This window comes from Pseudophryne corroboree, chromosome 9, assembly GCF_028390025.1.
Source record: "Pseudophryne corroboree isolate aPseCor3 chromosome 9, aPseCor3.hap2, whole genome shotgun sequence".
NCBI classification, from domain to species: Eukaryota; Metazoa; Chordata; class Amphibia; order Anura; family Myobatrachidae; genus Pseudophryne; species Pseudophryne corroboree.
This window is the reverse complement of record NC_086452.1, coordinates 44,607,011-44,630,957: the sequence shown is the minus strand read 5'-3', so window position 1 is coordinate 44,630,957 and position 23,947 is coordinate 44,607,011. Positions and strand designations below refer to the sequence as shown.

Genomic DNA, 23,947 nt, shown 5'->3' with positions numbered 1-23,947 from the left:
ACCTAACCCCCCACCCCCACCGCTTACCAGTACAGTGCCCCGGCAATTTGGACAGAGAGTATAGGCGGTAATAGTAATGATCTATGAAGGCTGCTGAATCCCTACAGAGGCAGAGGCAGTGGTGGCACAGCATGCATAGCCTGGCACAGCTATTAACCAATGAGAGCAGCAGCTGCGATCTACTAGCGGCTATGGCACCTCCTAGATCAGTGATGGGCAACCTCAGGGGCCGCACAGAATGCCCTCTGACCTCCACATTACCATTAATCTCAGTAATAAATTTAAACTATACATTTAAGCAAAGAATGAATGCAATAACATGTCAGCAGGCATTTTAAATGAGTATTACTAGCTATATAAAATAAAAACAATATTGACAATAAAGCAGGAAGGAGCAGGGGGCTTAGATGAAGGGGGAAGGGGGGGGGGGGGGGGCTGCTTGTTACCCATCACTGTCCTAAATCTTACTGCTGCAAAAGAGGGCACACAGCAGCAGAGTGTAAATTAGATCCGATGTCTGAGTTCGGTTAAGGACCAATGATAGGAATACACAAGAGCCCTTAATCTAAACCTGCTTCCTGGCTCTCATTAGCATAGAATACCACTGTTATTTCTGTGTCACATGGTAGTAAGGAGTTATAAACCACAAAATACTGAGTGATCAAAGACGGTTTCTAGGTCTGCAGGTAACGATAGTATAGTAACTAAATGGGTAACTAGTGTCAATGGAATTATCAAGGGATGGTCAGCAAGAAAGGGAGGGATGCAACATAATTAAGGCATAACCAGGGAAACCAAGCTTTTCTGTGTTGCGCTATATGGAGCTTTTCTGTATTGCGCTATGTGGAGCTTTTCTGTGTTGCGCTATATGGAGCTTTTCTGTGTTGCGCTATATGGAGCTTTTCTGTGTTGCACTATGTGGCGCTTTTCTGTGTTGCGCTATATGGAGCTTTTCTGTGTTGCGCTATATGGAGCTTTTCTGTGTTGCGCTATATGGAGCTTTTCTGTGTTGCGCTATATGGAGCTTTTCTTTGTTGCACTATGTGGCGCTTTTCTGTGTTGCGCTATATGGAGCTTTTCTGTGTTGCGCTATATGGAGCTTTTCTGTGTTGCGCTATATGGAGCTTTTCTGTGTTGCGCTATATGGAGCTTTTCTGTGTTGCGCTATATGGAGCTTTTCTGTGTTGCGCTATATGGAGCTTTTCTGTGTTGCGCTATATGGAGCTTTTCTGTGTTGCGCTATGTGGAGCTTTTCTGTGTTGCGCTATATGGAGCTTTTCTGTGTTGCGCTATATGAAGCTTTTCTGTGTTGCGCTATATGGAGCTTTCTGTGTTGCGCTATGTGGAGCTTTTTGTTGAGTGCTATGTTCAACGTTTTCCATGTTCCGTTCATTCATCGGTCTTTCAATGGCAGAATGACGTCAGAGAGGTATCCGGGTGATAGACTGACAGTGTATAGATCGACCATCAATAGTGCGACACAATATGGTCGACAGCGCTTAAGGTCAACAGGTTCAAAAGGTCAACAGGTTCAAAAGATCGACATGACAATAGTTGACACACAAATGGTCGACATGTTTTATGATCTACTATCCACATGTACGATTGGGAATAGTGACCTGTGGTGAGCAAAGCAAGCCGCCTCACCCGAAGTGTACACGTTTCTACTGACGGTGGTCACCTATAATGAAGCATACAAGATTTCACCTAAAAAAAGTGTCGGTCATTTGTGTGTCGACCATTGCTGTCAACCTTTTGACCCTGTACTTTTTTTGTACTCGTTGACCTTGACCACTGTTGACCTAATGTTGACTATTTGGGGTCAACTTATTGACCATCGACCTAAACACTGTGGATCGTCTATACCACATACCGTCAGAGAAGGGCGCCAGGCAAGTAAATCACTATACAGAATTACGATGGCATCTAGTGGAGGTATAAGTGATAAAGAAGAAACACGCTTACCTCAAATACTGTGTAAGCACGCTATCTGCATCTATGGCTGACAAAGGACAATGGGCCTAATTCAGACCTGATCACAGCAGCAAATTTGTTAGCAGTTGGGCAAAACCATGGGGGTCATTCCGAGTTGATCGTAACTGCCGATGTTCGCTGCGTAGCGATCATTTAAAGAAATGGCAAAACTATGCATGCTAATGGGGCGCAATGCGCAGCGTACGGGTACAAAGAGCATCATTGCTGTGCATTGCTTCTAGCGACGATTCCATTCGCACAGCCAATCGCAAGGAGATTGACAGGAAGATGGAGTTTATGGGTGTCAACTGACCGTTCGCAGGGTAAGTGTCTGACGTCAATTCCGGGACCTTCGTCGCTGCAATCATCGCACAGAATAAGTAACTACAGGGCTGGTCTTGTTCTGCACAAAATGTGTTTGTACCCGCTCTGCTGCACAGGCGTTCGCACACTTGCAAAGCGAAAATACACTCCCCCATGGGCGGCAACTATGCGTTTGCACGGCTGCTAAAAGTAGCTAGCGAGCGATCAACTCGGAATGACCCCCAATGTGTACTGCAGGTGGGGCAGATGTAACATGTGCAGAGAGAGTTAGATTTGGGTGGGGTGTGTTCAAACTGAAATCTAAATTGCAGTGTAAAAATAAAGCAGCCAGTATTTACCCTGCACAGAAACAAAATAACCCACCCAAATCTTACTCTCTCTGCACATGTTACATCTGCCCCACCTGCACTGCACATGGGGTTCATTACGAGTTGATCGCTCACTACGGTTTTTCGCAGCGCAGCGATTATGGCAGAACGGGGCTAATCTGCGCATGCGTATGCACCGCAATGCGCACGCGCGTCGTACAAGTACAAAGAGCTTTGTGGTTTTGCACAGGTTCTAGCGACGCTTTCAGTCGCACTGGCGGACGCAAGGAGATTGACAGGAAGTGGGAGTTTCTGGGTGGCAACTGACCGTTTTCTGGGAGTGTTTGGAAAAACGCAGACGTGGCCGGGCGTTTGCTGGGCAGGTATCTGACGTCATTACCGTGTCACTCGTCGCAGCAATCTTCGCACAGAATAAGTAAATACAAGGCTGCTCTTGTTCTGCACAAAATGTGTTTGCAGGCGCTCTGCTGCACAGGCGTGCGCACTCCTGCAAAGCGAAAATACACATCCCCGTGGGTGGCGACTAAGCATTTGCACGGCTGCTAAAAGTAGCTAGCGAGCGATCAACTCGGAATGAGGGCCATGGTTTTGCCCAACTGCTAACAAATTTTCTGCTACGATCAGGTCTGAATTAGGCCCTATGTTCCGGTTCTTTGCGGCTTTTGCTTCTTAGCGGGCATCCGGAACCTAACACGCTGCATGCGCGGGACCCTCCTGTATGCAGTTCTGTCATGTATATTGAATGTAGAACATTATGGGTCACACGCAATGCTGATAGTCGCACAAATGGTCGATATTTTTGAACTGCACATTCGCCTAAGTCGATAAAAGGCTGCACAGTATCTGCATGCAGAGACGCAGTAGCGATTGCGGCGGATGGTCTTAGAAGGGTGTTTCTAGGCACGACTGGGAGGTTGCTATACAGTGGTGGTCCGCCTTGTGGGCTTGGTTCGGGAGTGCAGCGGACGTGTCGTTGTACTGGTTGAGAACTCAGAGGCTTAATCGCTCACATTGGAGGCCGCACTCTGATGGAGAAATCTGCATCTAGCATGGGAAGTGGGCGGAACACCAGGGACGGCTTGTAGCGGTATTAGCATACAGTTGCATACGCAAGACCGGCAATAGGCATACACACCGACATCGCGCCTATATGCTGCATAGCATTCACGCTGGATATTACAGACAACTGATTGTTTTATTCCTACTCCCTTATTACTCATTTGTGGCGTAGTTGCTACCGCCCCTTTAAACCCGAGCCTCGCCAGGGCGATGCGCAGACCGTCTCCTGTCACCAGCGTAAACACGGGAGTGCCCACGGAATTGCTTTGTTTGCTCTGCATTGGTAAATGTTTCACATGATAACGTTCCTGATGCATCATCCATCATTGCAAAGCAGTGCATCAGCTCTGACGGTGGAAAGAAAAAAAAATCCCCCAAAACATTTTCATTTAAGTATTAAACCTGTGTAAACTCGGCACGCTTGTCAAACTTTGCAACACTCCAGTGCCAGTAAAGTATGATAGATTTGCTTCCTAGTGGTACCATGCATTGAATCTTTTTATAATTGGCTCTGGAGCACAAAATGTGGTAATGTGCGCGCCCAGCGTCTCAGCTGGCCATTTATCTCTCCAGACGTCAGACTTGCCTGCTTACTGCTCAATACCCTTCTAGTGTGGGCGGTGCTGGGGATTCTGCATGTGCCCGCTGTTCCAGGTGCTGCACAGGGCAGGCAGAAGAACTCCGATGCGAATCCTATGCAAATTGTTCTCTTGACCCATTAATACATTAGATGTGACATGTCTGCAGCTACAGGAATGAAGAGGAACAGGAAGGTTGGGGTAAAGAACAGGACGAGAGGGGGCAGGGACTGGAGTGGCAGAGGAGTCAGAACGGCAGAGGAGATAGACGCTGGGGGGTCCATTTAATTTCTAGTTTACAAATATAGGGCCTGATTCCCACGTACGTAATACAAATGCAATTCTGGACATCTGAGGTGAGCGGAATGTTACTATACACCTGTAGTCTGAGTCTTTTGCATGTTTTAGTTGCATCCACGAGGGCAGTCGTTATCACTAGCCCGTGCCAAGTGCTGGAGATGCGGCTGAATTTGGCGACCACTTTGCATACATACAACTCGGCATTACAAGTAATTATGGTTACCTGCCCACGATACACCCACCAAACGGTTCTCTTACATGCGTTTGCATTGTTCCCATCCAGAAATGCCCATTCAGCGGCCGCAGAGAAACAATCGAGATGCGTACGACTCTGAATCGTGCAGATGTGTACGCACCCTGCTGCGCATGGGCAGTTTGCTAAAACCCGCTAGATGCCTCTGCATTCAAACTCAGGTATGGCTCACAGTCAGGCCTGTAGTCCAGAGTAGTGAGGCAACAGCGGAACTCACAGATTGCACCTCAGGAGAAAGGTCTCCTGGAGAAACGTCTGGTTTCTTGGTGAAACTCCGGTTGCATAGCACGTCTCTCATATCTAGTCCACCTTTATGCTCATGGTTATTATGGTTAGACTGGATTATTTGCCAGGCCCGTTTTATATTACTTGAGGTGGACACACATAGGACTAACAGGCTGTTGACACAAATGGGTGTCCAAACTGGATACGGCCAATCATCCGACCTGTTGAATTGCTAGGCTGCTGCCAGTACCATGGTAACCTGTTCATGGGAAAATGGCTGCACATGCAGGGTCTGATTCAGTCGGTTGCTGTTGTTGCGTTTGGGACAGTGGCATATCTGTAATGGGTGCACTCATTTTTTTCAATACTTACCCTTCCGGAGGCTTACAGCACTGCACAAATCACCAGATGCTGCGACCATTTTCCAGGCATTTCGTGCATGTGCTGGAGAAAAATCACTGAAAAAATGGCCGCCCCACCATGTTCCTGTAGACCTGCTCGTGTGAACTATGATCTTGGACAGCGCTAGAGTATTCTAGTGACTCTAGTGCTCATAGTCTACTGCTCTGCTGGAGCAGAAAGTACCTGAACGGAGATTGCGCACGGGCCGCCTCCTCTCTTAATACGCCCCTGGTTTGGGATTTTTTAGCAAATGCTAGTATCAGCCCTACCGCTGGGGTACAAGTGTGCGCCTGACTGTACAAGGCTTGTGATGCCCACTATCAGCGTCTATACACACTAATAGCGTTGGTGCTTCTTTAGACACCACCATCGGTCGCACCATTGACACAGCCCTGCGGCAGGTGTAGTTTGTTGGGAGTATGGCCTCCTCTAAGTCTGCACCTGCGCAGTCGCTTTCACTATCCCTCCCATGAAACCGAGCATTTTTGCGTGCGTTACTCACCACCTTCCAGTCTCCGCCCTACTTTCCCACAACATTTGATACTGTGCTTATCAATTGCCACTGCGCCTTTGTGCACACACACACCATGGGCTGAATGCGCCAAAGGAGTTTTGGGAATTTCTGCTCATGCGCAGTTGCAAAAAACGACCCAACTCCGTGAACTTCATCATTGCTGAGAATCAGGCCATAGTGGCTGACTTCATACCGGCTGGTTCATACTGTGAATAATTCTGCGCTAGGCTGATTTACATAGGCTGCCACTCACTAAAATGCAGTTTACACATGTGTCTTCTTATATCCTTGCATCCGAAGTGCCAAGTTAGTGTTTTCCAGGAAAACACTGTAGCAGTGCATCTTGTATGCTGATCCAGTCGCGGTCACACACAGAATATAGGCATACTGCATATCATTTTAATCAGCAGAAGCTGCGTGTGCGTCCTATTACATTACTTTGCGTCTAAGACGCATTTTCTCGGACAAAACGCAAAAAAAGACACACAGCGCTACCAAGTTAAATGATACTCACGCGTTATGTGTAACGCGACTTGTAGCGCACGGTGCAAAGATGTAAGAGGTCACATCTGTACATATTCATCATCATATAGATTGTAAGCTTGCGAGCAGGGCCTTCCTACCTCTATGACTGTTATCACCCAGTTTGTTATTGTTATTTCAAATTGTAAAGCGCAACGGAATTTGCTGCGCTATATAAGAAACTGTTAATAAATAAATAAATAAATTTAGCACTATCCATGTTACCTGGGCAACTACTGTATCTCCCTCAAAATAAAAAATTTGGGATGACCATCAGATGGTTTATCATTGATGGTGCTATCGGTACTTCACATCGATGATGTAACACCATTTGTGGTTTGAACCATTGATAGGCATCATTACTGTGGGTCATGGGAATGCAGCAGGCCAATCAGGGACAGTGACTAAGCGGTGTGGTGAGGGTGGGTGGGGCTGCATATCTCCCCGTTTTGTAGGTGTGACGGGAGCATTGTACATAGATTTCCTGCCCCCCCAGCAGAGGCGTTCCGGCAGTCATTCTGGGTAAGCTTAGGTTTCCCTAGATGGCCGGTGGATGCGACCATCGATGATCCAATGTTGCATCTTTGGACGTTGCACTCGGATCTGTGATGCTGGCAGTAGGCGCCAATAATCAATGATGTAATAAGCGTCCATCTCTGAATTACCCCCATTATTGCTTAGCTCTTAACTTTGGTCAACCTCAGACCATTACTATTGCTTAAGATTCCCATTATCAGCACTAGTACTCGAATACCCACAGATGGAAAATGCACATATGGAAACTCTGAGAGGAGCTTTGCGTCTGCTTACATAAGCTCACTTGATGGTCACAGTAATTGGTTTGGAACGTGAAGAGTCTCTCTGTTACATGTAACCTTGTGTAAAGTATTTGTGATCTAACGAAGGTCCAGTATGGGACGGGAATGGAATTCATTACTCCCAAATCCTTGTGAATATTCATTGCAGCATCCTCCTCATAAATATTACACCGGCATTTTCTTGATCAAATAAAATCTCGTTTGTAACGGGTGTCTCAATGCTAAAGACCAGTAACATAATTATGGATTGGCGATAGGCATCAGAGCTCTTGCGATCATCCATCATGTTGTCGGATCAGATGCTGAGTTTTAACGAGTCGCACTGGGATTACATAGAGGTACTGATTATTTTCAGTGTTTGCAGAGAACGCCTCCTGTTTTCCTTTGAACCTGAAAGATGTAGCGTTTTCGCTTTTGAAGAACATCTGACGATTACAGCATAAATATATAAAAACAGCCACCTACTGTATTAAAACGACTCAAAGGGAAATCTTTTATACAAAATAGAATTTTGCTGGGGAGGTGGGAGGAGGCGGTGATGCCATTTAAATTTGGGATGACTCAGCAGTTGTCAGATGGGCATGGAGCTTCGTCAAAGGGGCATGTTCTGGGCAAAAGCCTCGCCAGTCAGAAAAACGGAAGGAGAGTCCAATCCGGAGGAAAACAAGAACAGTTCATCTGTAACATATAGATTTTTACTATCATTATATTATATATACTGTGTTTATATATATATATATATATACACACACACACATATATACACACACACACACGGTAATTCAAAAGTCGAAGTACACCCTTCTGTTTCAAAAACTGTGCAGGAAATGGGAAAGCTGAATACTCCAATAAGGTATGGATGAGGTGGGCTATCTTTTAGGGTGCGTACCGAACATGGGCGCCATCTTGAATTCGGCCATCTTGATTCTAAGTCAGTCTTATCAAATGTAAAAGTGGTTGTGTAACATGTCAAATAACATCAGAATGTGTTGAAAAGTTCATTGCTGCAAACAGATTTTAAATAGCAATTATGGTTCAAAAGTCATAACACATTTTTTGTTGGAATTACGGTCTGAACTGTTCTCCATAAAGGACAGCCATTTAATATGTTCAACATGTTAAACTGCTATGCAACACTGTTGTATACATGTACACCTTTGTTAAAATTACCCCCCCCCCCCCCCTCTTATCTCTACCATCATATACAGGAGGGAGGTCTCAGATCAGCGGACCTGCTCCTCAGGAACGAACTTGAGTGCTGCGAACCTTATTCCATATATATCTGAATAAACGCTATGTAGGAATACAGCTACGGGTAAACTGAATCTCTCGCTGTGGGGTGCCCTGGGTTCTCAGGAGGTCCTTCAATCATGATACCAATCACATTTCTTAGAACAGAAGCGTGATTGAAATCACGGACATTCAACGCCCCTGTTCCGGGATATTACTGTGCGTTGCTATGGACAACACTGAAGTGGAGCTGAACCCTCAGCCAGTATTGTGATCTGCGAACATGGGGGCAGATGTATTAAGCCTGGAGAAGTGATAAAACAGTGATTAGTGGAAGGTGATAACGCGCCAGCCAATCAGCACCTAACTGCCAATTTACATATTGGAGCTGATTGGCTGGAGCGTTTTCACCATCCACTTATCACTTCTCCGGGATTAATACATCTGCCCCATAATTCCCTCCATAATGTAGTGTATTCCCATTTCACATTACAGTAATGGAAGGGGAAGCAGAAGAACACTCATACAGGTGGGGACGCAGAAGAACACTCATACAGGTGGGGACGCAGAAGAACACTCATACAGGTGGGGACGCAGAAGAACACTCATACAGGTGGGGACTCAGAAGAACACTCATACAGGTGGGGACTCAGAAGAACACTCATACAGGTGGGGGACACAGAAGAACACTCATACAGGTGGGGACGCAGAAGAACACTCATACAGGTGGGGACTCAGAAGAACACTCATACAGGTGGGGACTCAGAAGAACACTCATACAGGTGGGGACGCAGAAGAACACTCATACAGGTGGGGACGCAGAAGAACACTCATACAGGTGGGGACGCAGAAGAACACTCATACAGGTGGGGACGCAGAAGAACACTCATACAGGTGGGGACGCAGAGGAACACTCATACAGGTGGGGACGCAGAAGAACACTCATACAGGTGGGGACGCAGAAGAACACTCATACAGGTGGGGACGCAGAAGAACACTCATACAGGTGGGGATGTGTTGTGTTACTGGATGTACCAGAACTGGGAAATTTGTAAAAATTCCAGAGTCCTAGAGGATCTCCTAGATTTATCATGGACAAGGCTCATGCGAAACACAAATGGGGGCAGATGTATTAACCTGGAGAAGGCATAAGGAAGTGATAAAAAGTGCAAGGTGATAAACACACCAGCCAATCAGCTCCCATATGTAAATTAACAGTTAGGAGCTGATTGGCTGGTGCGTTATCACCTTGCACTTAACACTGCTTTATCACTGGTTTATCACTTCCTTATGCCTTCTGCAGGTTAATACATCTGCCCCATGGAGTCATAAAAATGACGAACAGACAACGACAGCACAAAGAACAATGTGAACTTCTCAGACTTTTAATAATTTTAAAAAATATCGGCTGCAATCAGCACTGAGCTGTATAGTGATATCTGTGATATTTATATTTAACCTGAATTAGCCGTATCCTTCACTGTAGGAAAATGTGAAATGTCCCCCCCCCCCCCCATATATTAGTATTCAGCTGTGGTTACTATACTAAGGCCCATATTTATCAAGCCTTGCACAGTGATAACTTGCACAGGGATGAAATGCCAGCCAATCAGCTCCTAACTGTCATTTTTCAAGCACAGCCTGAAACATGACAGTTAGGAGCTGATTGGTTGATACTTTATCAACGTGCAATTTATCACTCTCCAAGGCTTGATAAATCTGGGCCAATCTGTGATTGAAAATAACAGCACCAAAAAGATGGCACCGTCCTGCACCCAGTGCGGACCCACCCAGCTTATTATCACATCTTGGCTAGCGCATGCCAACACACTTCACAGTCCTTGAAACGGCCCGTGGAAGATCAATCTGCATGGTGGAAACAGTGAGATGCAGCCAGATTGCCCACCCTCCTTCCACTTTAGCACCGGCCCTGTCATTTATTTCACTATCTCAGTTTTTCTAATAGAGCAGTTTTACAAGCTCAGCCACTTGGAAGTTAACATAGTAAATAAGATTTTACTCACCGGTAAATCTATTTCTCGTAGTCCGTAGTGGATGCTGGGAACTCCGTAAGGACCATGGGGAATAGCGGCTCCGCAGGAGACTGGGCACAACTAAAGAAAGCTTTAGGACTACCTGGTGTGCACTGGCTCCTCCCTCTATGACCCTCCTCCAGACCTCAGTTAGGATACTGTGCCCGGAAGAGCTGACACAATAAGGAAAGGATTTTGAATCCCGGGTAAGACTCATACCAGCCACACCAATCACACCGTATAACTCGTGATACTATACCCAGTTAACAGTATGAAATATAACTGAGCCTCTCAACAGATGGCTCAACAATAACCCTTTAGTTAAACAATAACTATATACAAGTATTGCAGACAATCCGCACTTGGGACGGGCGCCCAGCATCCACTACGGACTACGAGAAATAGATTTACCGGTGAGTAAAATCTTATTTTCTCTGACGTCCTAGTGGATGCTGGGAACTCCGTAAGGACCATGGGGATTATACCAAAGCTCCCAAATGGGCGGGAGAGTGCGGATGACTCTGCAGCACCGAATGAGCGAACTCTAGGTCCTCCTCAGCCAGGGTATCAAACTTGTAGAATTTAGCAAATGTGTTTGACCCCGACCAAGTAGCAGCTCGGCAAAGTTGTAAAGCCGAGACCCCTCGGGCAGCCGCCCAAGAAGAGCCCACCTTCCTCGTGGAATGGGCTTTTACAGATTTAGGATGCGGCAGTCCAGCCGCAGAATGTGCAAGTTGAATCGTGCTACAGATCCAGCGAGCAATAGTCTGCTTTGAAGCAGGCGCACCCAACTTGTTGGGCGCATGCAGGATAAATAGCGAGTCAGTCTTTCTGACTCCAGCTGTCCTGGAAACATAGATTTTTAGGGCCCGGACTACGTCCAGCAACTTGGAGTCCTCCAAGTCACGAGTAGCCGCATGCACCACAACAGGCTGGTTCAAATGAAACGCTGAAACCACCTTTGGGAGAAATTGGGGACGAGTCCTCAATTCCGCCCTATCCATATGGAAAATCAGATAAGGGCTTTTACAAGACAAAGCCGCCAATTCTGACACACGCCTGGCCGAAGCCAAGGCCAACAGCATGACCACTTTCCACGTGAGATATTTTAGTTCCACGGTTTTAAGTGGTTCAAACCAATGCGACTTTAGGAAATCCAACACCACGTTGAGATTCCAAGGTGCCACTGGGGGCACAAAAGGGGGCTGAATATGCAGCACTCCCTTAACAAATGTCTGAACTTCAGGTAGTGAAGCCAGTTCTTTTTGGAAGAAAATCGATAGAGCCGAAATCTGGACCTTAATGGAACCCAATTTTAGGCTCATAGTCACCCCTGACTGTAGGAAGTGCAGAAATCGACCTAGCTGAAATTCCTCCGTTGGGGCCTACCTGGCCTCACACCACGCAACATATTTCCGCCATATGCGGTGATAATGGTTTGCGGTCACTTCTTTCCTAGCTTTAATTAGCGTAGGGATAACTTCCTCCGGAATGCCCTTTTCCTTCAGGATCCGGCGTTCAACCGCCATGCCGTGAAACGCAGCTGCGGTAAGTCTTGGAACAGACAGGGCCCCTGCTGCAGCAGGTCCTGTCTGAGCGGCAGAGGCCATGGGTCCTCTGAGATCATTTCTTGAAGTTCTGGGTACCAAGCCCTTCTTGGCCAATCCGGAACAATGAGTATAGTTCTTACTCCTCTCCTTCTTATTATTCTCAGTACCTTGGGTATGAGAGGCAGAGGAGGGAACACATACACCGACTGGTACACCCATGGTGTTACCAGAGCGTCCACAGCTATCGCCTGAGGGGCCCTTGACCTGGCGCAATATCTTTTTAGCTTTTTGTTGAGGCGGGACGCCATCATGTCCACCTGTGGCCTTTCCCAATGTTGTACAATCATTTGGAAGACTTCTGGATGAAGTCCCCACTCTCCCGGGTGGAGGTCGTGTCTGCTGAGAAAGTCTGCTTCCCAGTTGTCCACTCCGGGAATGAACACTGCTGACAGTGCTAACACATGATTTTCCGCCAATCGGAGAATCCTTGTGGCTTCTGCCATCGCCATCCTGCTTCTTGTGCCGCCCTGTCGGTTTACATGGGCGACCGCCGTGATGTTGTCTGACTGGATCAGCACCGGCTGGTGTTGAAGCAGGGGTCTTGCCTGACTTAGGGCATTGTAAATGGCCCTTAGTTCCAGAATATTTATGTGTAGGGAAGTCTCCTGACTTGACCATTGTCCTTGGAAATTTTTTCCCTGTGTGACTGCCCCCCAACTTCGAAGGCTGGCATCCGTGGTCACCAGGATCCAGTCCTGTATGCCGAATCTGCGGCCCTCTAGAAGATGAGCACTTTGCAGCCACCACAGCAGAGACACCCTGGTCCTCGGAGACAGGGTTATTAGGCAATGCATCTGAAGATGCGATCCGGACCACTTGTCCAACAGATCCCACTGAAAGATCCTTGCATGGAACCTTCCGAATGGAATTGCTTCGTAAGAAGCCACCATCTTTCCCAGGACTCGCGTGCAGTGGTGCACCGACACCTGTTTTGGTTTTAGGAGGTTTCTGACTAGAGATGACAACTCCTTGGCCTTCTCCTCCGGGAGAAACACTTTTTTCTGTTCTGTGTCGAGAACCATCCCCAGGAACAGTAGACGCGTTGTAGGAACCAGCTGCGACTTCGGAATGTTCAGGATCCAGCTGTGCTGTTGTAGCACTGCCCGAGCTAGTGCTACTCCGATCAGCAACTGTTCCCTGGACCTCGCCTTTATAAGGAGATCGTCCAAGTACGGGATAATAAGAATTTACTTACCGATAATTCTATTTCTCATAGTCCGTAGTGGATGCTGGGGACTCCGTAAGGACCATGGGGAATAGCGGCTCCGCAGGAGACTGGGCACATCTAAAGAAAGCTTTAGGACTATCTGGTGTGCACTGGCTCCTCCCACTATGACCCTCCTCCAAGCCTCAGTTAGGATACTGTGCCCGGACGAGCGTACACAATAAGGAAGGATTTTGAATCCCGGGTAAAACTCATACCAGCCACACCAATCACACCGTATAACCTGTGATCTGAACCCAGTTAACAGCATGATAACAGAGGAGCCTCTGAAAGATGGCTCACAACAATAATAACCCGATTTTTGTAACAATAACTATGTACAAGTATTGCAGACAATCCGCACTTGGGATGGGCGCCCAGCATCCACTACGGACTATGAGAAATAGAATTATCGGTAAGTAAATTCTTATTTTCTCTAACGTCCTAAGTGGATGCTGGGGACTCCGTAAGGACCATGGGGATTATACCAAAGCTCCCAAACGGGCGGGAGAGTGCGGATGACTCTGCAGCACCAAATGAGAGAACTCCAGGTCCTCCTCAGCCAGGATATCAATTTTGTATAATTTTACAAACGTATTTGCTCCTGACCAAGTAGCTGCTCGGCAAAGTTGTAAAGCCGAGACCCCTCGGGCAGCCGCCCAAGATGAGCCCACCTTCCTTGTGGAGTGGGCATTTACAGATTTTTGGCTGTGGCAGGCCTGCCACAGAATGTGCAAGCTGAATTGTACTACAAATCCAACGAGCAATAGTCTGCTTAGAAGCAGGAGCACCCAGCTTGTTGGGTGCATACAGGATAAACAGCGAGTCAGATTTCCTGACTCCAGCCCTCCTGGAAACATATATTTTCAGGGCCCTGACAACGTCTAGCAACTTGGAGTCCTCCAAGTCCCTAGTAGCCGCAGGCACCACAAATAGGTTGGTTCAGGTGAAACGCTGAAACCACCTTAGGGAGAAACTGAGGACGAGTCCTCAATTCCGCCCTGTCCGAATGGAACATCAGATAAGGGCTTTTTCAGGATAAAGCCGCCAATTCTGACACGCGCCTGGCCCAGGCCAGGGCCAACAGCATGACCACTTTCCATGTGAGATATTTTAACTCCACAGATTTAAGTGGTTCAAACCAATGTGACTTTTGGAACCCAAAACTACATTGAGATCCCAAAGTGCCACTGGAGGCACAAAAGGAGGCTGTATATGCAGTACCCCTTTTACAAACGTCTGAACTTCAGGGACTGAAGCTAGTTCTTTTTGGAAGAAAATTGACAGGGCCGAAATTTGAACCTTAATGGACCCCAATTTCAGGCCCATAGACACTCCTGTTTGCAGGAAATGTAGGAATCGACCCAGTTGAATTTCCACCGTCGGGCCTTACTGGCCTCGCACCACGCAACATATTTTCGCCAATTGCGGTGATAATGTTTTTGCGGTTACATCCTTCCTGGCTTTGATCAGGATAGGGATGACTTCATCCGGAATGCCTTTTTTCCTTCATGATCCGGCGTTCAACCGCCATGCCGTCAACGCAGCCGCGGTAAGTCTTGGAACAGACAGGGTCCTTGCTGGAGCAGGTCCCTTCTTAGAGGTAGAGGCCACGGATCCTCCGTGAGCATCTCTTGAAGTTCCGGTTACCAAATCCTTCTTGGCCAATCCGGAGCCACGAATATAGTGCTTACTCCTCTCCATCTTATCAATCTCAGTACCTTGGGTATGAGAGGCAGAGGAGGGAACACATACCCTGACTGGTACACCCACGGTATTACCAGAGCGTCTACAGCTATTGCCTGAGGGTCCCTGGACCTGGCGCAATACCTGTCGAGTTTTTCCCAACGGTTTATAATCATGTGGAAGACTTCTGGGTGAAGTCCCCACTCTCCCGGGTGGAGGTCGTGCTGAGGAAGTCTGCTTCCCAGTTGTCCACTCCCGGAATGAATACTGCTGACAGTGCTATCACATGATTTTTCGCCCAGCGAAGAATCCTTGCAGCTTCTGCCATTGCCCTCCTGCTTCTTGTGCCACCCTGTCTGTTTACGTGGGTGACTGCCGTGATGTTGTCCGACTGGATCAACACCGGCTGACCTTGAAGCAGAGGTCTTGCTAAGCTTAGAGCATTGTAAATGTCCCTTAGCTTCAGGATATTTATGTGAAGTGATGTCTCCAGGCTTGACCATAAGTCCTGGATATTCCTTCCCTGTGTGACTGCTCCCCAGCCTCGCAGGCTGGCATCCGTGGTTACCAGGACCCAGTCCTGAATGCCGAATCTGCGGCCCTCTAGAAGATGAGCACTCTGCAACCACCACAGGAGGGACACCCTTGTCCTTGGTGACAGGGTTATCCGCTGATGCATCTGAAGATGCGACCCGGACCATTTGTCCAGCAGGTCCCACTGGAAAGTTCTTGTGTGGAATCTGCCGAATGGGATTGCTTCGTAGGAAGCCACCATTTTTTCCAGAACCCTTGTGCATTGATGCACTGAGACTTGGCTCGGTTTTAGGAGGTTCCTGACTAGCTCGGATAACTCCCTGGCTTTCTCCTCCGGGAGAAACACCTTTTTCTGGACTGTGTCCAGGATCATCCCTAGGAACAGAAGACAAGTCGTCGGAACCAGCTGCGATTTTGGAATATTGAGAATCCAACCGTGCTGCAGCAACACTACCTGAGATAGTGCTACACCGACCTCCAACTGTTCCCTGGATCTTACCCTTATCAGGGAATCGTCCAAGTAAGGGATAACTAAAATTCCCTTCCTTTGAAGGAATATCATCATTTCGGCCATTACCTTGGTAAAGACCCGGGGTGCCGTGGACCATCCATACGGCAGCGTCTGAACTGATAGTGACAGTTCTGTACCATAAACCTGAGGTACCCTTGGTGAGAAGGGTAAATTTTGACATGAAGGTAAGCATCCTTGATGTCCCGAGACATCATGTAGTCCCCTTCTTCCAGGTTCGCAATCACTGCTCTGAGTGACTCAATCTTGAATTTGAACCTCTGTATGTAAGTGTTCAAAGATTTTAGATTTAGAATCGGTCTCACCGAGCCGTCCGGCTTCGGTACCACAACAGTGTGGAATAATACCCCGTTCCCTGTTGCAGGAGGGGTATCTTGATTATCACCTGCTGGGAATACAGCTTGTGAATGGCTTCCAAAACTGTCTCCCTGTCAGAAGGAGACATCGGTAAAGCCGACTTTAGGAAACGGCGAGGGGGAGACGTCTCGAATTCTAATTTGTACCCCTGAGATATCACCTGAAGGATCCAGGGGTCTACTTGCGAGTGAGCCCACTGCGCGCTGAAATTCATTGAGACGGGCCCCCCACCGTGCCTAATTCTGCTTGTAAAGCCCCAGCGTATACTGAGGGCTTGGCAGAGGCGGGAGAGGGTTTCTGTTCCTGGGAACTGGCTGATTTCTGCAGCCTTTTTCCTCTCCCTCTGTCACGGGGCAGAAATGAGGAACCTTTTGCCCGCTTATCCACGAAAAGACTGCGCCTGATAATACGGCGTCTTCTCATGTTGAGAGGCGACCTGGGGTACAAACGTGGATTTCCCAGCTGTTGCCGTGGCCACCAGGTCTGAAAGACCGACCCCAAATAACTCCTCCCTTAATAAGGCAATACTTCCAAATGCCGTTTGGAATACGCATCACCTGACCACTGACGTGTCCATAACCCTCTACTGGTAGAAATGGACAACGCACTTAGACTTGATGCCAGTCGGCAAATATTCCGCTGTGCATCACTCATATATAGAAATGCATCTTTCAAATGCTCTATAGGCAAAAATATACTGTCCCTATCTAGGGTATCAATATTTTCAGTCAGGGAATCCGACCACGCCAACCCAGCACTGCACATCCAGGTTGAGGCGATTGCTGGTCGCAGTATAACACCAGTATGTGTGTAAATACATTTTAGGATACCCTCCTGCTTTCTATCAGCAGGATCCTTAAGGGCGGCCATCTCAGGAGAGGATAGAGCCCTTACAAGCGTGTGAGCGCTTTATCCACCCTAGGGGGTGTTTCCCAACGCACCCTAACCTCTGGCGGGTAAGGATATAATGCCAATAACATTTTAGAAATTATCAGTTGTTATCGGGGGAAACCCACGCATCATCACACACCTCATTTAATTTCTCAGATTCAGGAAAACTACAGGTAGTTTTTCCTCACCGAACATAATACCCCTTTTTGGTGGTACTCGTATTATCAGAAATGTGTAAAACATTTTTCATTGCCTCAATCATGTAACGTGTGGCCCTACTGGAAGTCACATTTGTCTCTTCACCGTCGACACTGGAGTCAGTATCCGTGTCGGCGTCTATATCTGCCATCTGAGGTAACGGGCGCTTTAGAGCCCCTGACGGCCTATGAGACGTCTGGACAGGCACAAGCTGAGTAGCCGGCTGTCTCATGTCAACCACTGTCTTTTATACAGAGCTGACACTGTCACGTAATTCCTTCCAACAGTTCATCCACTCAGGTGTCGACCCCCTAGGGGGTGACATCACTATTACAGGCAATCTGCTCCGTCTCCACATCATTTTTCTCCTCATACATGTCGACACAAAAGTACCGACATACAGCACACGCACAGGGAATGCTCTGATAGAGGACAGGACCCCACTAGCCCTTTGGGGAGACAGAGGGAGAGTTTGCCAGCACACACCAGAGCGCTATATATATACAGGGATAACCTTATATAAGTGTTTTTCCCCTTATAGCTGCTGTATAGTTAATACTGCGCCTAATTTGTGTCCCCCTCTCTTTTTTAACCCTTTCTGTAGTGTAGTGACTGCAGGGGAGAGCCAGGGAGCTTCCCTCCAACGGAGCTGTGAGGGAAAATGGCGCCAGTGTGCTGAGGAGATAGGCTCCGCCCCCTTATCGGCGGCCTTATCTCCCGTTTTTTTATGTATTTTGGCAGGGGTTAAATGCATCCATATAGCCCAGGAGCTATATGTGATGCATTTTTTTGCCATCCAAGGTGTTTATTATTGCGTCTCAGGGCGCCCCCCCCAGCGCCCTGCACCCTCAGTGACCGGAGTGTCAAGTGTGCTGAGAGCAATGGCGCACAGCTGCAGTGCTGTGCGCTACCTTGTTGAAGACAGGACGTCTTCTGCCGCCGATTTTCCGGACCTCTTCTGCCTTCTGGCTCTGTAAGGGGGCCGGCGGCGCGGCTCTGGGACCCATCCAAGCTGGGCCTGTGATCGTCCCTCTGGAGCTAATGTCCAGTAGCCTAAGAAGCCCAATCCACTCTGCACGCAGGTGAGTTCGCTTCTTCTCCCCTTAGTCCCTCGATGCAGTGAGCCTGTTGCCAGCAGGTCTCACTGAAAATAAAAAAACCTAAACTAAAACTTTCACTAAGAAGCTCAGGAGAGCCCCTAGTGTGCACCCTTCTCGTTCGGGCACAGAGATCTAACTGAGGCTTGGAGGAGGGTCATAGGGGGAGGAGCCAGTGCACACCAGATAGTCCTAAAGCTTTCTTTAGATGTGCCCAGTCTCCTGCGGAGCCGCTATTCCCCATGGTCCTTACGGAGTCCCCAGCATCCACTTAGGACGTTAGAGAAAATTATAACTCCCTTTTTTCGAAGGAGTATCATCATCTCTGCCATTACCTTGGTAAATACCCTCGGTGCCGTGGACAGACCAAACGGCAACGTCTGGAATTGGTAATGACAGTCCTGTACCACAAATCTGAGGTACTCCTGGTGAGGGGGGTAAATGGGGACATGCAGGTAAGCATCCTTGATGTCCAGTGATACCATGAAATCCCCTTCGTCCAGGCTTGCAATAACCGCCCTGAGCGATTCCATTTTGAACTTGAACCTTCGTATATAAGTGTTCAAGGATTTTAAATTTAAGATGGGTCTCACCGAACCGTCCGGTTTCGGTACCACAAACATTGTGGAATAGTAACCCCGTCCCTGTTGAAGGAGGGGTACCTTGACTATCACCTGCTGCGAATACAGCTTGTGAATTGCCTCCAGCACTGCCTCCCTGTCCGAGGGAGCCGTCAGCAAGGCAGATTTGAGGAAACGGCGAGGGGGAGACGTCTCGAATTCCAGCTTGTACCCCTGAGATGCTACCTGTAGAATCCAGGGATCCACCCGTGAGCGAGCTCACTGGTCGCTGAAGTTCTTGAGACGGGCCCCCACCGTACCTGGCTCCGCCTGTGGAGCCCCAGCGTCATGCGGTGGACTTAGATGAAGCGGGGGAGGACTTTTGTTCCTGGGAACTGGCTGTATGCTGCAGCTTTTTCCCCCTACCTCTGCCTCTGGGCAGAAAGGACGCGCCTTTAACCCGCTTACCTTTCTGGGGCCGAAAGGACTGTACCTGATAATACGGTGCTTTCTTTGGCTGTGAGGGAACATGGGGTAAAAATGCTGATTTCCCAGCTGTAGCTGTGGAAACGAGGTCCGAGAGACCATCCCCAAACAACTCCTCACCCTTGCAAGGCAAAACTTCCATGTGCCTTTTAGAATCAGCATCACCTGTCCACTGCCGAGTCCACAATCCTCTCCTGGCAGAAATGGACATTGCGTTTATTTTAGATGCCAGCCGGCAAATATCCCTCTGTGCATCTCTCATGTATAAGACTGCGTCTTTAATGTGCTCTACGGTTAGCAATATAGTGTCCCTGTCTAAGGTATCAATGTTTTCTGACAGGGAATCTGACCACGCAGCTGCAGCACTGCACATCCATGCTGAAGCAATAGCTGGTCTCAGTATAATGCCTGAGTGTGTATATACAGACTTCAGGATAGCCTCCTGCTTTCTATCTGCAGGTTCCTTTAAGGCGGCCGTGTCCGGAGACGGTAGTGCCACCTTCTTTGACAGACGTGTGAGCGCTTTATCCACCCTAGGGGATGTCTCCCAACGTGACCTGTCCTCTGGCGTGAAAGGGTACGCCATTAGTAACTTTTTAGAAATTACCAGTTTCTTATCGGGGGAAGCCCACGCTTCTTCACACACTTCATTTAATTCATCAGAAGGGGGAAAAACCAGTGGTAGTTTTTTCTCCCCAAACATAATACCCTTTTTTGTGGTACCTGGGGTAATATCAGAAATATGCAACACATTTTTCATTGCGGTAATCATGTAACGGGTGGCTCTATTGGAATGTACACTAGTCTCATCATCGTCGACACTGGATTCAGTATCCGTGTCGACATCTGTGTCTGCCATCTGAGGTAGCGGGCGTTTTAGAGCCCCTGATGGCTTTTGAGACGTCTGGGCAGGCACGGGCTGAGAAGCCGGCTGTCCCACATCTGCTATGTTGTCAAACCTTTTATGTAAGGAGTTGACACTGTCGCGTAATTCCTTCCACATATCCATCCACTTAGGTGTCGACCCCGCAGGGGGTGACATCACATTTATCGGCACCTGCTCCGCCTCCACATAAGCCTCCTCATCAAACATGTCGACACAGCCGTACCGACACACCGCACACACACAGGGAATGCTCTGACTGAGGACAGGACTCCACAAAGTCCTTTGGGGAGACAGAGAGAGAGTATGCCAGCACACACCAGAGCGCTATATATAATGTAGGGATTCACACTATACATACAGTGATTTTTCCCTTATAGCTGCTATTAATATACAGATACTGCGCCTAAATTTAGTGCCCCCCCCCTCTCTTTTTTACCCTATGAAGTCTGGAAACTGCAGGGGAGAGCCTTGGGAGCATCCTTCCAGCGGAGCTGTGAGAGGAAATGGCGCCAGTGTGCTGAGGGAGATAGCCCCGCCCCTTTCTCGGCGGGCTTCTCCCACTTTTTTATGGAATATATGGCAGGGGATTTTACACATATATAGTCTTAATGACTATATTATGTGTTATTTTGCCAGTAAGGTACTCTTATTGCAGCCCCAGGGCGCCCCCCCCCCCAGCGCCCTGCACCCATCAGTGACCGGAGTGTGTGGTGTGCATAGGGAGCAATGGCGCACAGCTGCAGTACTGTGCGCTACCTTAATGAAGACCGAAGTCTTCTGCCGCCGATTTTCAGGAACATCTTCTTGCTTCTGGCTTTGCAAGGGGGACGGCGGCGTGGCTCCGGGACCGGACGACCGAGGCTGGGCCTGTGTTCGATCCCTCTGGAGCTAATGGTGTCCAGTAGCCTAAGAAGCCCAAGCTAGCTGCAAGCAGGTAGGTCCGCTTCTCTCCCCTAAGTCCCTCGTAGCAGTGAGTCTGTTGCCAGCAGATCTCACTGAAAATAAAAAACCTAAATATAACTTTCTTTTCTAAGAGCTCAGGAGAGCCCCTAGTGTGCATCCAGCTCGGCCGGGCACAAAATTCTAACTGAGGTCTGGAGGAGAGTCATAGAGGGAGGAGCCAGTGCACACCAGGTAGTCCTAAAGCTTTCTTTAGTTGTGCCCAGTCTCCTGCGGAGCCGCTATTCCCCATGGTCCTTACGGAGTTCCCAGCATCCACTAGGACGTCAGAGAAAATAAGATGTACTGTGCTGTACAGAGCATCTAAGAATGAAAATATACAGCACAGTCTATTATTTTATTTTTTATTTAAAATACAACCAGTGACTCAGTAACTGGGGAAGTCAGCGGTGAGGGTTGACTGACTGAGAAATATGGCACGGTGTAGTGAGCAACAAAGACAGTACATAAGTGAGTGGGCCTGTCTTGTCCAAGGAAAGATTAAAAATCAACATTCCAATATATGAAAGTGTCATGTGCATTGACATATCTCCGCTGTTATTTGGGGAAGGGTATTTATTATTTTATATCTCCCCTTTCTCAAGGTGCTGCGGATATTTCTGCAATTATTTCTCTTGCATGGATGTTTGGACGTTGGCTTCGCTTTTAAGCACCGTCCTGCAATTTATTCACAACATCCTTGCTTACCAGCCACATATTTAGATTTGTGTATTGTTGTTGCCCTTGGATGTGAAACAAAGCTGTATATACTGGTGTATCCAACACAGGGATGGCAGCACGTGCGTCCTATGCCCGGTCTCTGACAACGCACAACGCAGCCTGAACATAGAAACCTGGAGCTGGCTACAACAGAAAAGCATTACGCTGTGCTGCAGTGATGTCACGGCTTCCTGGCGCATTAAAATGCTGCTTTTTCACGAGCAGTAGATGTGCTAAATTTAACACCTCTATCACCAGTTTCTCTGAGATGCAGGTGACGCCCACCCAGCACAGGGCTAGTCCGCCTCACATGTCAGGCCCTACCTCCCCCCTCTTCCCCGCACTGGTGCGAAAGGCAGGCGACTCGCAGTGGCTGCCCGTGACGTCACGCAGGCAGACGGCTTGCCCCAGCAACAGTGTGGACTTGCCTGCGTTGTCCGGACCGCGCCCCCCATTCAACGCCGTTGGCACGCCCCCTCCCGCTCCACCTATCAATCAGGTAGAGGTTTCTCATCTCACCGTGTGCGCACGCGCAGTGCGGCCACTACGCGTGCGCACAACCAAAAGGGACTCAGGCTGCAATTAATGCCGTTGCAGCGATATTCAATTAAAGTCGGATCCATTCCGACATGAATTTGTCGGAATGGATTCGACAGGACCTATTTAATGAACGGTGTGGCTTTTTGACAGCGAACGCCCAGCCACACCTGTTTCTTCTGCCACGCCTGCGTTTTTCGAAGCACTCCCTGAAAACGGTCCGTTGACACCCAGAAACGTCCACTTCATGTCAATCTTCCTGCGTTCGGCCGTGTGACTGGAATCTTCGTTAGACTCTGTGCAAACCCACAATGCTCACTGTACTCGTACGACGCACCTGCGCATTGCGGGGCATACGCATGGGCAGAAATGCCGATTTTTAGCCTGATCGATGCGCTAAAAACAACGCAGCTAGCGATCAACTCGGAATGACCCCCAATATTAGGACCCATCTATTACTTATATATATATATATATATATGTATGTATAGGCTGAAAGGGCGGTGAGAACCCTAAATTATCTTGGTTTGTAATGTTGAGCACCTGGCGCTGAAAGACAATAATGTTGCCCACCCCTGGGTTAGAGCGTCACAGAAAATTACCCGCACACCATTTCATTAAAAAACCCGCTTCAAAACGGTCCTTGGATGGAGGCGCAGTAGCCGCCTTAAAAAGATGACCACTGTATAAAATATATTAGTAGAAAACACTAGAAGATGTTTCTATAAAGCCACAGCCAGGAGAGAAACACGCAGAACCGTCAATGTAATGTTGTGTAAGACAGACCATCCCGGGCAACGCTCAATGTTGTCAAACATTTCCCATTCCAGACGGAGAGTCGTGAAATGCTGAATAATCCATTAAATCGCTGTGACTGCGGAAACGAGAGGGACTCGGTCATCCACCTGGACAGGCACCAGTTCTCCGGCGATCGCTTGTCCATCGCGGCCCCTTTGGGTCTGGAGCAGATGCTTCACACTCAACTCAAAAATGTACCTTGGGTCGACAGAGGGGAGCTCAGAGCAGTTGCAGGAGTCTCTCAACTTAAGGGCCTGAAAAAGGGAACGTTTAAGACAGTCAGCGTCATAAACCATAGTACAGAACTGAGACACAAAGGCTGCAATCCCGTCATTCAGGATCAGACCGTAAAGA

General features: G+C 48.2%; 1 protein-coding gene across 6 annotated transcripts in view; it reads right to left on the bottom strand.

The window, feature by feature from the left end:
• Positions 1-7,777: 7,777 nt before the first annotated feature.
• The window catches only part of OMA1 (OMA1 zinc metallopeptidase), a 140,910-nt gene continuing 124,740 nt past the window's right edge, over positions 7,778-23,947 (bottom strand). For 5 of the 6 annotated variants that reach the window (XM_063939272.1, XM_063939273.1, XM_063939270.1 and 2 more), the window contains one exon: positions 21,890-23,847. In XM_063939272.1, coding sequence (XP_063795342.1) covers positions 23,656-23,847 — 192 coding nt within the window. In that variant the 3' untranslated portion in view covers positions 21,890-23,655. Of the gene's footprint in view, positions 7,977-21,889; positions 23,848-23,947 lie in introns of those variants that run through there. The other variant, XM_063939274.1, reaches the window with a different exon arrangement.